The sequence below is a fragment of the Phaethon lepturus genome, unplaced genomic scaffold (assembly GCF_000687285.1).
Source record: "Phaethon lepturus isolate BGI_N335 unplaced genomic scaffold, ASM68728v1 scaffold27981, whole genome shotgun sequence".
Taxonomy (NCBI): Eukaryota; Metazoa; Chordata; class Aves; order Phaethontiformes; family Phaethontidae; genus Phaethon; species Phaethon lepturus.
This window is the reverse complement of record NW_010515991.1, coordinates 8,550-23,936: the sequence shown is the minus strand read 5'-3', so window position 1 is coordinate 23,936 and position 15,387 is coordinate 8,550. Positions and strand designations below refer to the sequence as shown.

At 48.1% G+C, this 15,387-nt stretch overlaps 1 protein-coding gene across 1 annotated transcript in view; it reads right to left on the bottom strand.

Moving 5' to 3' along the window:
* ECSCR (endothelial cell surface expressed chemotaxis and apoptosis regulator) overlaps window positions 1-15,387 on the bottom strand; it is a gene marked incomplete at its 3' end in the record, with an annotated part of 20,566 nt that overhangs the window by 3,622 nt on the left and 1,557 nt on the right. Inside the window, exons 2-7 of the mRNA XM_010295943.1 lie at window positions 5,897-5,938; window positions 5,238-5,288; window positions 3,214-3,327; window positions 2,664-2,711; window positions 713-760; window positions 23-121 (exon numbers count right to left, since the gene is read on the bottom strand). Of these exons, the coding sequence (XP_010294245.1) occupies window positions 23-121; window positions 713-760; window positions 2,664-2,711; window positions 3,214-3,327; window positions 5,238-5,288; window positions 5,897-5,938 (402 nt within the window). The remainder of the gene's footprint in view (window positions 1-22; window positions 122-712; window positions 761-2,663; window positions 2,712-3,213; window positions 3,328-5,237; window positions 5,289-5,896; window positions 5,939-15,387) is intronic.

Genomic DNA, 15,387 nt, shown 5'->3' with positions numbered 1-15,387 from the left:
CCCAGGTTGCACAGGACCTTACCAAAAGCTGCCACTGTCAGTGGTGACTTATCATCTGTCGGAGTGGGCACAGGCAAGTAGCCAGAGGATTCCAGTGTTGGGGTGACTGGCTTTGAGGTGCCTACAAGAGGGGAAAAAGGTAGCTTTACATAAAAGTCTTTCTTCCAAGATTGGGAAGAGGATTCCTAGTAATGCTAGAGGACCTAACTTGAACTTTATTGAAGAGAATAACGTTGGATCCTGGCCAGACCCATCAATGTTAACAGCAAAGTGACCAAGACCTATGTGAGAATCAGATTGCCTTGGTGTGGCCCCTTTTACCAACAATCTGAGAACACCTGCAGGGTCTTCTGCTGGGGGCCCTCGTGAGGAAGCTGAGCATGGCAGGCAAAGGACTGATCTGGCAGTGTGTTTGAGGAGGAGGCTTGTCCTGTGTCCCTTGTTTTACAACCTTTTGCCATAGTGGCACCTTTCCTGCTGTGACTCACAACCGCTGTTCCCAGGCTCAACAGGTTGCCCCAAAGTGCTGCTTCTGTGGAGCTTTACAGGCTTTTCAAGGGCTAGATGGGATGGCCAGCATCCCTCAGGTACTCTTTGGGTGTTTACCATGCTGCCTTGAAGGCAGCAGTATGATGGCCTTGCTGTTGGCTGTGAAAAGGGCTGTAAAGCATCTAGTGATAACCATCCCTCTGTGTGAGAAAGGAGAAAGCACCTTGAGTTGCTGATGTTGTGGTACTCTCGCTTCTCTTGGACTCTTGACCTGCATAGAGAAACGCAGAATGTGAGTCTTGTCCTTGAGTGTCCTCTAATAACTAAAAGAATTAATGGGCATGCTGGAGAGGAGAAGAGATTCACAGTAATTCTAGTGATATCTGGGAACACATGGAATTCGTCCTTGGGCTAAAACCTTTCCACCAAACATACTTTGTACTGTTTTCCATGGCCAAACAGAAACTCAGGGAACCAAAATTCAAATACCCTTGTATAAACTGTTCAGGTTCTGCAGTCCCCCATGCAGTTTTTGGGCAGATACAGCAGTTGAATACTGGAAGGGTGAACTGGGATTTGCTATTGCTCATAAACATTGAGACTTTAAAAAAACAAAATCTGCTTAGGGGAAGAAATTCTGCAGAATATGGGTGTGGATTGACCGTTCAGCTTGTCCTTGGAGTTGGAATTAGTGGGTGTGCTTGTCCTGGGTTGTCTAGAAGTAATTAAGCTAGTTTGAGTTGGGCTAACTTGTACACCATATGTAGTCTAGCTGTGGCAGTGTAGAGGTTTGTTCGAGCAAGGACTCCAGTTCTCAGTGGGATGAACTGGCGTATATGAAGCTGTTTGGTTTGTGACAGCTGCTTCCAATGCCTGTGCAAGCAAATGCAAAGCTAGCCCATGTGTTTCACTTGTACAGAGGAAAAAACCCTTTGCTGCCTCGTGAATCTGTGTTGAACGGCCAGATTATCTGCATTGACCTTAACAAAGAGCTACAGGCCCTGTCAGGAGACTAAAAATGGTACTTTAGAGCTTCAGAAAATCATCTGTAGGTCAAGTAGGATCTTCTTTCTTCCTTTCCCATCCCCACCTTCCCAGTAGCAGCGTTGGCCAGAAGTACGTGCTGCCTGGAGAAGTGTGAAGCAGCTCCTGGCACTGAAGCACAGGGCATGCAGCTGAAACTGGGGGTCCTGTCTTGCAGAAAACATCACTGCTTTGGAATGTAATTTTGCCAAAAGTCAGAAGAAAAAGGGGAAATGGTATAAAAAAGAGGAAAAGGGATGAAATAACAAATCTAACTGGTTCAGAAACCACGTGGAACAGAACAGTCCTGAGAAGCAGGGACTATTGTTATACATTTTTTTTCACCAGTTGTCAAAACCTTTGTTTCATTCTGAAATTGTTCTTCTACCCATGGGCAGCGGGCAGAAGCTGTGGTTTGCTGAGCCTGGCATGGATACCCAGTCCCTGAGAAATGCTGGGTCTCACACAACAGGAGACTTCACTTTTGGAAGCATCAGCAACATTTCTGTAGTCAAAGATGTATGGAGCTTTTCAGATATAAAGCAGGGGTATAATTAATAGCAATCTGCTCTGATGCAAAGGGCTGTTGGCTAAGCTGGGCACAGGCATGCTGGTTGGACATCTGTGCAGGCAGAGCTGACCACGGGTTTTTAAGCTTGTTTGCGTTAGAGAAGATCTGAGAGGTACTTGGAGAGGCAAAGCAGTTTCTGTCTTGACCATTGCAGATTTTTGAGGCTGAATCCTTAATGGGGAATCAGCTCAGTTGTCAGATTTCAGTCTTCCCACTCACTTGGATTCTGCTTTATTCTGAGAAGACTCTTACTGAATTCTCTAATGTTTGCTTCCAGGCTGCGTTAAGCAAACTCTCAAAAGCCAAATGTTTTTTTTTTTTAAAGGATGTCAAAAGGGCTCCCTTTTCCTAAACATAGATCATTTTTTTAACTGTTCATCACAGGCAGAGGATGATAAGTATATTTGGTCGTGTGTTTTATCACTGCTTGTAAGGATACGAGACATGATTTTGAGTGTTACTGATGGCTCAACCCCAAGATAAAGATTAGTGGTTAGATAACATGCACCATGTGAAGCAAGTAAGCTAATTGCTGTGAAATTATCTAAACTTACTAATACTCTATAAAAGGACAAAGTACCTTGAGGTGGTGAAGCTGTTGTGCTTCTGCTTCCACTAGACTTTTCATCTGGATAAAGAAAAAGTGGGAAAGGAGAATTAATTCTTGAAGCTGCTACTAATTGTGCTACGGAGAGCTGTTGGGTTTTCATGGGGTAAAAAAACACTTTGTTTGCATGAGACTTCCCTTCCAAACAAATGTCAAGGTGTCCAGCTAGCAAGCTGCGCAGTCAATTTAGAGATTGTACGTGAGAGGTCTGCTGGGGAGGCTGGGGTGCCTGTAGCTCCTTCCCAAAACATTGCCTGGTAAGACATGGTCTGGCTTGTCTGATATGGGCTTGCTGGGCAGCTGCCACATCTAGGTCATGGTTGTGTCCAGCCCTGTGCTTTTGGGGAGCTGGAGGGAGCTGCTCTTTTAGCAAAGACTCAAAGAAGTTCAAAAGTTGCTGCTACTGAACAAGTAGCATGGCACGGACTAGCCCAGTCTTTCTGATGCCCCCAGTTTTGGTTGGATAAGGAGGGATGCATGAACAGGTCCCACCTGAGCAAATACTTGAATTTTCCATACTTACCTTGCGCGGTCGACGCCAGCAGTGTTGTAGCAACAGAAGAGGATTTGGCTGTAGTAGTTTGACCCACAGAGGTGAAATTCACGTCAGTTGGTGGTGTTGATTTTACTGAAGGCTCTGTAGAGGGAGCGTAGCGTTACTTCAAAGAGCTCTGCTCACCACAAGCTCTGCTCAGAAACAGCTTGAAGGAGGGCATGGCTATTGCAAAGATTCCTCAAACTCCTTGGGAGTTATGGATAATCTGATAGGGAAAGCATGGGCAGGAGTAGACAGGGAAATAACCTTTGTCCCGCTTGGAGTCAGGGAGCTCTTGTACTTGAGCATTAGCTTTTGCTTTTTTTAGTGTACAGAGGTGCTGATCTGGGAGAGCTCAGGAGACACATGGAGAAAGCCTGCTTTTTGCCAGTGCTTTTTCCCACGACTTGAAAATGAAGGTATTTTTATCACTGGACCCTTTAAGTGGTTAGAGCTGCCTGGCACCCACGTGTTTATTTTATTGTTATCTGAAATGCTAACTTTTATGTTTCTTTTCACTGAGAGTCTCTAAGCACAAGTAATTCAGTTTTTGCAGTGGTCTGGAGGCTCTGTCAACTTCCTCAACCTGCTACTCAAAGCGGAGTAGCAAGAACATGATACAGAGCAAGATGTGGAGGAAAAAGCTTTCAGTAAGCCCTCTGCAAGGAAAAGTGGATCACCAACTTGGAACTTATAGGCAAGTTCCTTGTCTAGACTTCTCTTGGCTTTCCAATAAAAACAAGAAAAGAGTGAAAATGGTTTGAAGGTTGTTTTTTTTTTTTCTATTACCCAAATGCTTCACCAAAATATTTGAATTTAGGAATAAGTTTCTTTTTTCTGCAAGGCATAGAAGCAGAATCTGAGATCTTTTTGAGCTCTTTGTCCTTTATATTTTTGGGGTTCCCTCTGGAGGCATAAGCTAGGCTTAGAAAGATTCCCTGCCCCCTAACCTAGCAGGAAGATCTCTGTCTCCAAAGATCCAAGTGGACTAATGGATGTGGATCTGAAGAGATCACTTCTTGTGTATTTGGTTTTGTGTATTTTTAAACTGAAACAGTAAATTTCTGCCAACACCTCCCTCTGCCCACTTGCAGGCTTCTGTGTGCCCATGTACACGTGGCAGTGTCCTAGAGCTGGTTTCAACAGAGGGGGAGAACAGAAAAAAAGAGAATAAAGTAAGGGAACTCCTCAGAGGTTCATATTACTTTTAAATATTTTTCTGTCCTTACGGGTGATTGCTGTTTCCATGAAGGTAGGTAACAAAGCAAAACCCCCAACATGAATAATTGAATTAGAGCTAAGGCAGCGTTCAGTCCCTGTGCTGACACAAACATTGTACGGTTTAGGACAAGCCTCTTCATGCTTCCCCTTTTCCTCTTGGAGGAATGGGGAACATGTTAACATGTAAGGGAGGTGCTGAGGGTGCAAAGCACTGGAAGTTTTTAGTTTAAAAAAAAAAAATGTGGTCAGGCTTGTCAAGAGAGCAGTATTGAACAGTAAATGTCAAATGCGGGGAAGCTCTTACAACAATGACTTCATTGCTGTTACTTCCGTCACGACAGCAGGAGCCGAGGCCAGACCTGGCGTGCGAGGCACTGTGCTTGCACGTACCTTGCACGGAAGAGACGCTAAGCAAAGCGGGTGATGCCAGGACACAGCACTGTGGACACTGCCTGTCCTGGCTCCCTGCCTGGGCTCTGGGCAGCCGCATCCTTTGTGCACGCAAGACGCAGAGCCCTGGGTTCTGACCTGCTGACCCTGCTTCTCGCTATTCAACTGAGTGATTCTCCCGCTGTTGTGTCCACACTTGTGCCTTCAGCTCTCTGGGGGGAGCTGGCTGGACCAGAAGCCCCTATGCCACAAAACTTCCTTCTTCGCCACCACTGTTGGCATCTAACCTGCTGCTGTACAGCCCCATTTATTGTTGGGGGGCCCAGCGGGACTGAAGGTCAGACCAGTTACAAGCTGGGATGCCCCTGAGCTGCGCTCTTGGGTCTCCAGATGAGCATTACCTGAGGTATGGTCCTTTACTTCAGGGCTGTGTGTCGTTGATTGGGATTGACCTGTAACATAAGCAGAGAGGCATGGAGGTGATGTCTCCTACACATGCTCCTTGTTGGCAGGATCCCCGTAGAGAGGGTTGAAGGATGGGCCAGAAAGGGGTCATTATAGCTAATAAGAGCTGAAAGGGTGGTGGGGGCAAGAGATGCTGAAGAGGGAGTTTGTCACTGGTGTGGCTATAGGGACCTTGGCTCTGAGGTTCTGTGGAGGAGAGCATGCTAACAGAGAGCTGCTGGGGGGGAACTGAGAGCGAAGATGAGGCTGGGGGGGAACTGAGAGTGAAGATGAGATCCCTCTGCTTTCACTAGGCTTCCAGGAGCACATGGTTGCTTTCTTCCAGACAAGGTTGGGGACAGAGCTCAGAAAAAGGGGAGACAGGCAAGGTCATTCTCTGGGGCGCAGTGCCCTCTGTGGCCCCTGGAGATCTGGGAGTGAATGATGATAGATGGGGCAGGCAGAGGTGGGCAACGCAAGGTCCTGGGAAAAGGATGGGAAGCGGATGGGAATTCTGAATCTGGTTCCCATTTGTGGACTCTGTTTGCATCCCCACGTGGGCATGTGCATCCACATCCAAATAGATGTTTAAGGTAGATCTCAACCCGGGAGGTACCTGTTACAGCGTGGATGGAGGAGTCTGTGGAAGTTGTAGTACCTGAAATGAAAGAATACAACTATGAGCAGTGCTAATCTGTGACTGTCGCTAACACATTAGTGTTCTCGCTGGTTGTGTGGTTTGGGTTTTCCCCATCTGCTGTAGGAATGACTTTAAAATACATGATTTCCCCAAAAGCATTAGCAAAGAAGTAGTAGCAAACACTTAGTACAGAACTATCAGGTTCTGAGTAAATTAGTACTGGAGTTTATTCAGCCAGGATAAATGCCCTCTTGCTCGGATGGAGCTGAACCCTTCAGAGAGCCCTTTTCCTCTGTTACAGAAAAAATGCAAGGCCATATAAATCAGTGGGGTCGTTCCCTCCCCGTGAGCTGTTTGCGTCCAGCTCAGTCTTGGAGAGAAAGGCTGTTTTCACGCGTATTCTGGAGCTGTTTGAAATTAAGACACACATTTGAACGCTTTGTTCCCTTGAGATGTTAATGAATGGATGGATGAGGTTTGTAAAGGCTTCCAGGAGCCGATGGGACTGTTTTTCCTTCCCGTCTCCTATCTCTGGTCCTTCTGTCCCATGTATCCCACGTAAAAATTTCTTTACAGAGAGAGCGGTCAAGCAGGGGAACAGGCTGCCCAGGGAGGTGGTGGAGTCACCATCACTAGAGGTGTTCAAAATACGTGTGGACGTGGCACTTTGGGACATGGTTTGGTGGGCACGGTGGCGTTGGGTTGGCAGTTAGACTTGATGGGCTTAAAGGTCTTTTCCAACCTTAATGATTCTGAGTGTGATTTGCATCCTGGGAAGCTGTCTGAAGCCTTGTGGCCATGTAAGTGTTGATGGAGCAAGGGGGCTGCAGCTTGGGGACTGACTCCGAGCTGCCTTCCCTGGTAGTGGTGGGTAGTCCTGTAAGTCCATGCAGGGCTTTGCTCTCCCAGGGTTGTAGGTGTTGCATGGAGTCCCTCATTTCATAACTGAAAGATGTTCTTTGTTTGTGTTTTTGTTTTGGATTTATGACAAAGCGTCCCTGCACCAGTCTCCCATGTTGCCTACTCTCAGGATCCCTGGGGTTTTTCTTTAAGCCCAGCTTCTGGAATCCTATGGTTAGATGAGACTCCAATTAAAAATGCTGCCATTTAAAACAGGAAAAAAAAAAATTTCCAGTTCCCATACTTGGGGAGAAGAACTGGAAAATGTAAATGCACTTTAAACACTCAAGTCAAACCCAACTGGTTTAACTTTGAAAAGGAGGCTTTGAGTCTGTCATTTTGGAAATGCACCTCCTAATTGGTATTTTTTAAATGGTTCTTGCTGGTAATCCTGGTGCTGCCTGTAGTTAAGATTAATGAAAGAAACTACATTACAGAAACCAGCTGAATCTGATCCCACCGGTGATCCTTCTCACCAGAATCCCCCGAGAGCTGACAGCTCCTAAAGGCTTCGGTCAAAAAGGGCCAGTGATAAAAGCTGAATCCTTCGGCTCGCTGTCCCCTTGTGGTGCCGCGTCGCTTGGTTGCAGCAGTGGTCTGCGATGAGGTGCAGGGTCTTTGCAGGATGCTGCGCCTCATGGGGTGGCCGGAGAGGAGATCCAGCAAAGCAGTGCTAGCCAGAGCAGAGCTCGTGCACCCATTTACAGCCAGAATCTGTCCTCCCTGTATGCAAGATTCATCTCACTTGCTGCTTCACATCCCTCATGAGCCAGCCTGCGGGAGAGCTCCTCTTCAGGCTCCCTTTCTCACCAAAGAGAGGTCCAGGCTCTTCTGAAACCCTATTGCTCTGACCTATTTCAGATCACTACCTCACCTTACCTATTTCAGATGCATCTTACTCTAGGCGTGGCTAGAGGAGCCACAGCATGTAACATCATTTTAGGACGAGAGGAAACGGCCTCAAGTTGCACCAGGGAAGGCTTAGACTGGATATTAGGAAAAATTTCTTTACCGAGAGAGTGGTCAAGCATTGAAACAGGCTGCCCAGGGAGGTGGTGGAGTCACTGTCACTGGAGGTGTTCAAAAAATATGTAGACGTGGCACTTCAGGATATGGTTTAGTTCAGTATATGGCAATGTTGGGTTGACAGTTGGACTTGATGGTCTTAGAGATCTTTTCCAACCTTAATGAGTCTGTGATCCCGTTTCTTACCCGGAGCCATAGAGGGGATGTAGGTGATGTACTTTGGGGTAGGTACCTATGCTGTAGGTATCTGAAGGAGGTCAGAGGAATGCCCTGATAGTGGTGCGTATCTGGAACAAGATCTTTAGCATCCAGTGTGTGTGAGTTATCAGGGCTTGGCTCGGAGCTCACCCCTTGGGACCGCCTGGGTGTAGCGAGCTCCTGATTGATCTCATTTCTCTCATGTAACTGTGTTGGAGGCATAATTGTTTTTTTGTCTGAGGCTTTATGACAATGATCCCAGCCAAACAGGAACCAAAACAGTGTGTAAACCACAGTGAATGCATAATAAAACATGGTCTCTTTCCAGATAGGATTTGGCTGTGAAAATCAGACCTGACTTTTGAGATCTTTTCTATGCTTTTCTCCTCTAGCTTAAAGGGCAGCAGGCTGGCAAAACGGTCTTGTTTAGTCCACGAAAGAGGAGACATGGCCAGATCTTTAATTACATAGAGAGGAAGGGACTAATTGGTTTTCTAAAGCCGTTGGGAACAGGACCAGAAAACAAGGACTTTCAAAGGCAGCAAGGAAAAGGGAGGCTGGGCAATAGGAAACTGCCTTAACATAAGGATAGTGAGTTGCTAGGAGTGATTGTGTAGGAGAATTATGGGAGATCCTTCTCTGCAGGTTTTGAAGAGCAGGTTGAATGAGCATCAGTCTAGTAACATGGGCAGGAGTATGGACAGACATAACGTCGCTTACTGAATCAACTAATCAACTAATATAATGGAAAAAAAATCTTTGGGGTGTGCGGTTGCCCTTCTTGAAGAGGTAGAGATGCTTCTTTTGAGGAAGGGGGAGGCACCCCTTTGCAGCCCTATTGCCTGGGATGCTGTGGGGCACTGCCTGCTCCCCGAGGGCCCAGCTGACTCCATGGAAAACATGTGGTGACTTGGGCTGTTTCCACTGATCCCAAGAGTTTGCCCAGTTTTCTATTTGTCACTGGGTTTCCTCTTCTTAATTAGCTTTATAACACCATTTCTGGACATTGGTTTGCAAATGCCTTAAGGTACTCTGTATACATTGAGCACAAAAAATAATGTGCTGAGATCATCATGGGGGCCAATACCCTCTAGCAGCTGCCAAACTCAAACAGCTTCTTTCTCCAAAATTCCCTTGCAGAAGCCATTGTCTTGTTCCTCTGTGGGGAGAAGTAGCTGCTTGTAACACATTTTCTTTTTTTAAATTATCACAGGTGCTTTTTAGTGTACATGACATGTGAAAGCATCAAGAATCGCTGAAGAAAAAGCTATTGTCTACACTTAGTCTTTGTCGAAGTAAAAGGGGAATAAAGGTGCTGAGCTGGCAGTTTATTCAGCCATTTTTGGTGCAGCTGAGGAGAAATCTGACAGCTTGAACAGAGCCTCTGGGGACAGGAGGAAGCTGAGAGCAAGGGAGATGACGTTGCTGCCTGTACCGTCATCCCCGATGGGACCATCCCGTGGACTAGCTCCATCATCCTCGGCTCTAGGGCAAGAGGAGGAGGATCACACTCCACACTTTCTTCCACCACAGCCCTTTGCTGAAGGTCACACTAGAGCACTGGCTCGTAAGGAGTTCTCAGTTTGCAAAACTAAACCTTGGGGTTAGTGTAAATAAGATGAATAAGCAGGTTTTTTTTCAGTGCTCAGTCCTTGGAGTTCACCTGGCCAAGAAAATGCTCACCCCGGTCTGCTGCATTTGAGCTTTCCTGCGGAGAAGTGACCAGTCTCGCTGTGAAGAGACCATGGGATGGAGATCCTCTTTTGGTACTTTGGTCAGGAATAAATGGCCCTGGCTCTATAAACACAACCGCGCGTTATTTCAAAGCGGAGCATGTCTGGCTCAGACTTCTGGCCACTGCTGCTTGTTATGCCTTCCCTGCCAACTTAAATAATCAAAAGTCCTGTTATATTAGCTGCTTTCTTTTGGTGAAGGTGCTTAGCATCCTGGTTGAATTACAGCGGAGAGGGACGGACGTGCACAGAGCAGGAAGGGACCCAAGGCACGTTGTGGGGCTGGGCAGCAGGATGGGTACGAACAAAAACGCGCCACGCGTCGCGGCTCCCTGCAGACGTCCCCGGGGGACTCTCGTGCAAAAGGTGCTGGAAGCGGCTTCCGCCCGGTGCCTCTGCCAGCGTGGCCCTGCTCCCCTCCATGGACGGCCCTGCCTATATAAACAGCTAACAATAATTACCAGGACGCAGCCAGCGCAGCTGTAATTGCCATAAACATCAAAGCCATTCAAGTGACTCGCCATTGAGCGTATGCGCTGCCAAGATATTTGTTGCGTGTTTGGGTGCGAGTGATTTATAGCTGGATTGTGCAGTTCTAGGTGGGGATGGGGACCTTGCCGAGGGATTTATGATAGGAAATACGGCTTTTTGCTCTTGCTGTAATGGGAAACTCCTGATTACCCGCCAGAGCCATAGGGCTGCAGAGGAGCGCATCGGAGCCGCAGATGCGTTTCAGCTCTGACTCGGTGCTAGCTGCTTTTCGGTTAATTTTTCCAGAGGATGAGCAGGGGCATTTTGGATTTCTGTTGTTTTCAGTAGTTATTCTGTGAGGTTGGATGTGAGTCTTAGACTGAGACTGGAGGGGTCTTTCCATGGAGCCTTCTCTCACGGCATCTGAGATGTTCCCAGAGCCAGTGACTCACCCCACTTGCTCCTCAGCACAAAGAGAGAAAGATGTGAAAACAAACCAAAGGTGAATCTTGGGTATTTCTGCTTTGGTATTATTTTTGTCAATCATAGATACTTAAAGAGTGGTTTCTTCAGCTGCTGACTGAAGAGAGGCACTGACAAAAAACCTCAAACTTTACGTCAGAGCCTCCGTATAGCAGCACTGCTGGAGCAGAGTCCTGGGCCAGCTGTTGGGACCACTTCAGCAGGGTTTAGATGAGGTTCGAGAAGGGCTCGTGCTCCCCAGTCTGTGCTCATAGAGGGATGGAGTCACAGGGGAGGGTCTCTGGCACCAGTATGAAGGCACTGGGACTGGTCCTGTCCACTCAGAACTGGTGATGGAGAGGGACCGTCTATCCCTACCGATGTGTAACCCGGGACTCGCTGGACTCTTCTCTGTCCCTGGTAGTTTTGGGGGGAGATGTGGTGATGTGCTACCTGTCCCCAAATAGTGCGTTGCGTGGCAGGGAGCTGCAGAGCCTGTGTGGCCTTGTCCCAACCTCGGTGTCACCCTCTGCTTGCAGGTTGCGCAAACCAATGCTTTCAGAAAAGAACCTAACCACCTAAAATTAGACTTTTTCAATTCATATGTTGGCACTTCCGTCAAACGACCTATGACAAAAATACACCTACCGCTTCATGCAAGGGCAGCTGTTTCCTGGGAGAAGCACAGCAGCTGCTGAAGCAGCAGAGAGCAACAACACCCAATTCTTAGGACTTTCACATGGGAAAAAAAAAAAAAAAAAAAAAAAAAAAAAATCCTGTATTAGGAAATCTGGAAAGCAGAGCACACTGCGAAAGCCTAGGTCCCATTTTATTAAGCGCCTAAAAAAGGTGCTTTTTTTAGGCACCTCCCTGACCTGCCTTGAGAGTCACACAGCAGAGCAGGTAAGGTGGAAATTGTGGAGGGGAGAGAGGAAAAGTGTTGTTATGCGGGCTGGATAACTGACAGCTTAAATCAGGTCCCGGATCCACAGAGGTATTTAAGCATCTAATTCCCCAACGGCATGGGGGGTTTGGCAGCTCGCTGCCAAGCGGTTCTGAATTGTAATGACTTGGCCGAAGTGTTACGGAAAGTTCAGAGAGCCAGGAATTAAGCCTGGATCTCGTCAGCAATTAAAAACAGTCTTAGCCTTCCTCTGCCCCTCCTCAAGGGCTGCACCCAGGCCCGGGCATCCTCTCCGAGCATCACGCTCCGTGCCCCTCGCTGGTGAGCCATTCTGGAAGCAGATCTCAGTGGAAGTCAATTAAAAACCACTTGAAGGTAGAAAACAAGCTGGGAGACAAACAATGTGGGGAAGCCGCACGCACGGAGTGGGCTCTGCCACGTCACCGTGCGTGCTGAGGCCTGGTTTCTCCATGAAAAGTTGTTGCTCCTGGGAGAGCAAAGCAGCGTGGCTTTTCTGCTGGCCGTATGACCGCTGCTCTGCGGTGGTTGGGGAGTAAATGCCTGCTCCATCAGGCTGCTGTCCCGTCACCCTCCCAGCTGCATACTGGTTCCAGTTTCCTCCCTGACCAGCTTTAGAGCTCTGTATTTGCTCCTGGTCTCCATAGTGCTGGTGGTGTGGGTCCTGCTCTTCTCCTGGCTACGCTGTTCCTAGGGTTTGACCCTAAGCCTGGGGTTTCAGAGGAGGAAATCGCTCCGTGAATGATTTGATGGTTGGACTTGATGATCTTAAAGGTCTTTTCCAACCTTAATGATAATGATTCTGTGATTTCGAATGAAAGATGGGGGGACCACCTATCCATGGGAGCCAGAGCCCAGCGTGTGCTTTTTGCCTACTTACAGTTATTTAAAAATAATATTATTCATCAGCAGATCTCAAAGCACTTTACAGAGGCGGGGGGTAGTGTTAGCTCTGCTTTGTTTTCTGTAGATGGGGAAACTGAGGCGCGGAGGAAGTGTTGTGTGTTGCAGGCTCATTTAGCAGTGCTGCTTTCACACCTTGGTAGGGCTACCAGCCAAGGTCATACAGGCCACCTTGCAGGTGGTCCTCATCAGTTTGTATGATTTTTTTCCAAACGTCGTGTCCTCCGGCTGCTGTAGGAGATGAGCTGAGAATTTCCTTGTACGCTGCACCTCTGGACAGGCGTCCGCGGAGCCCTGCGACCGCAGACGCGCTACCGTGCCCTGCAGCAGCACAGCCAACGTGGTGGATCAGCGGTAGGTGCCTACCAGACACGTCTTGCTTCCCCCAAGTTCATGGAGGCTCTTTGCTACCATTTTCAAGTTCACTCCCAAGTTTATTATTATTTCCAGTAATTCCAAGATTCCTCAGGTTGGTTTGGGCGCTGCTGGTAGCGGCCAGGCTGTGTGGTGTTCGTGAACCACCAGGCAGGAACTGTGGTCTGCTGAGGTTGGTTCAGCTCCCACCGTGTGATTCAGGTGTGTAAGGGGCTGGTGGCACAGGGGGTTCTCCTAATTCCTGTTCTTTCTTCTTAGGTCCTCCTGGCTTGAGCCCCAGGGGAGCGGCTGGAGGACGTCCCTGCCTGGATGCAATCACTTCAGCGCGTCGGCGCTGGAGAGGCACCGTGCAGCTGCTGCCTAAAGTGCTGAGCCTTGCAGAAGAGGCAGCTGAAGAGCAAGTGAAGCATCTTGGCCTGACAATTTGTCCCAAATTTCAAAGCGCTTGATGGAAGAGGTAATTTTGTCATCCCTATTTCATATCTGGGGAAAACAAGGCACGGGATCGTTAGGTGGCTGGGATAAGTGGCAGGCACAAAGCCCAGTAGTCCTGTATCTCCATCGGTGCATCATCAGCTGTGACGTGCTTCTCCCTCATTTCTAATCACACTAATTTCAGTGTGATTCCAAGATTTTTAGCAACTCCAGAGTCACTTCTAGCTAACGTACAAGAGGAGCTTATTGAATCATATGTCTGGAGCTCCTCGCCCAGGGCTGTGCTGACCCTGGTGGTCTGCGGTCATGCCTGAGGATGGTGGGAAAGGTGGGGGAGAGACCCACCTTGGGTCCCCTCCCTTGCGCAGAACTGGTGATGGTTGTCCCTGGTACCAGAAGGGTTTGCCTGGCTCGCTCCAGAAGGTGGACAGACACACTCCATGCCTCCACGGCCCCCTCTTCCACATTGCTGCACCAAATAGCTCCATGTGAGCAACCTCTGCCTCCTCTTCACGGGGGGTGGCAAGCCCAAGCCGTTAGCTTTGCTTCTGTAGTATGATGTCTGCGTCCCATCCCTGTGCCTCGCACCGGCAAAACCTTGATCTCAGGGAACTGGGTCCCAAGCCAGTGGTGTCTCACCAGCGAGGGGTAAAAAGATTCTCCGTGACCTGTGGAATCCAGCGGCTAGTAAGGCAGTGCCATTTAACCTGGTGTTTCACCAGGTTTGTAGCAAGTTTCACCAGCTACCAGCCAGAGATACTAGAGGGGACTTTGACCCTTTCCGCTGTGCTGGGATGATTAAGCTGAAAGGTAGAAACATCCCTGCCCAGCCCGTAAGTCTACAAAAAAGGCTGAATGAGAGATTCCTCTTCTTTGTGGTGGTTGGGTCATGCTGAGCAGGTTCCTCCGGGCAGCGGAGTAATGAGACCTCCTAGCCAAGGCTTGGCAGCGGTGCCTTTTGCTGGCGCTATGCAGGACACAGATCTCCCTTTTCCAGCCTTGGGCTTAAGCCCACGCCTTGGCTTTCCCAGCGAGCATTCCCGGCGTTGGGTTGCCAGCACCACCCCTCCAAGGACACCTGTTTTTGACTCACCTATTGTAAATGGGACATAATTCCTGGAAACCGTCTCCGGACACTTTGGTCAGATTTGCAGAGTCATCTGCGGGGTTTCGTGTTACTAGAAGGGAGCAGTTTGTTTTGTGAGCAAACACTTCTCCTAACCACCTCCTGCTTTCTCTTCCTCCTTCCTGCTCTGGCTTCTCCTTTGGCCAAGGAATCAGTTTGAAGATGCACTGGATGCATTGTTCAACGCATCCTTAAACCACTGCATGGTTTAAGGGTGCAAATACTGTATCTGGAAGGTCTCCTGGTAGCCGAATGTTTGTCCTCCAGCTGCACCCCATGTTTTCGATTATATAAAAAATATCTATCGACACGTATATGTTTTCTCTATACCATGCTTCTCGTGGCATTATCCATTCTCCGGCTGTGGTGCAGATAAGGAGAGCAGTGGATGGAGCAACCAACAATGGGAAAACCCTGCTGAGTTCTCCTCAGCTTTGTAGAGGAATTTTTCAGTGGAATTCTTTTGTCTGGAAAATGCCTGCCCATTGTAATGGAAACTGTTCATAGGAAGAGGTTTGTTTGGACAAATTTTCTGTTAAGTGTTTCTGGGGGAGGAAAAACAGGATGGAAATGTTCCAAACCTTCCCCTTGCAGCAATTTCAAAATAACAGTATTTGAACCTGCCTTTAGAAATAACTGTGAGAGCTTAGAAGTTCAAATTAAGAAATAATAAATAAATTAATGAACTTGCACAAAGTAAAGAGGGAAAAAAAAAAAAGAAATAAAAAGGCCTGTGTGGAAACAGGCGGTTATTAGTTTCCAGCCAAAGCAAGTTCTGTCTCTCCTGCAAGGTTACCTCCATCTCCTCAGGGGCAGGGAGACCTCTGAGCTCTTCTGTCTTGTTCAAGAGCCCCTAATTCACTCCTGGCTGCCCGCATGTCGGGGAACCAGCGGAATCTCTGCCCCTTTTGCTGTT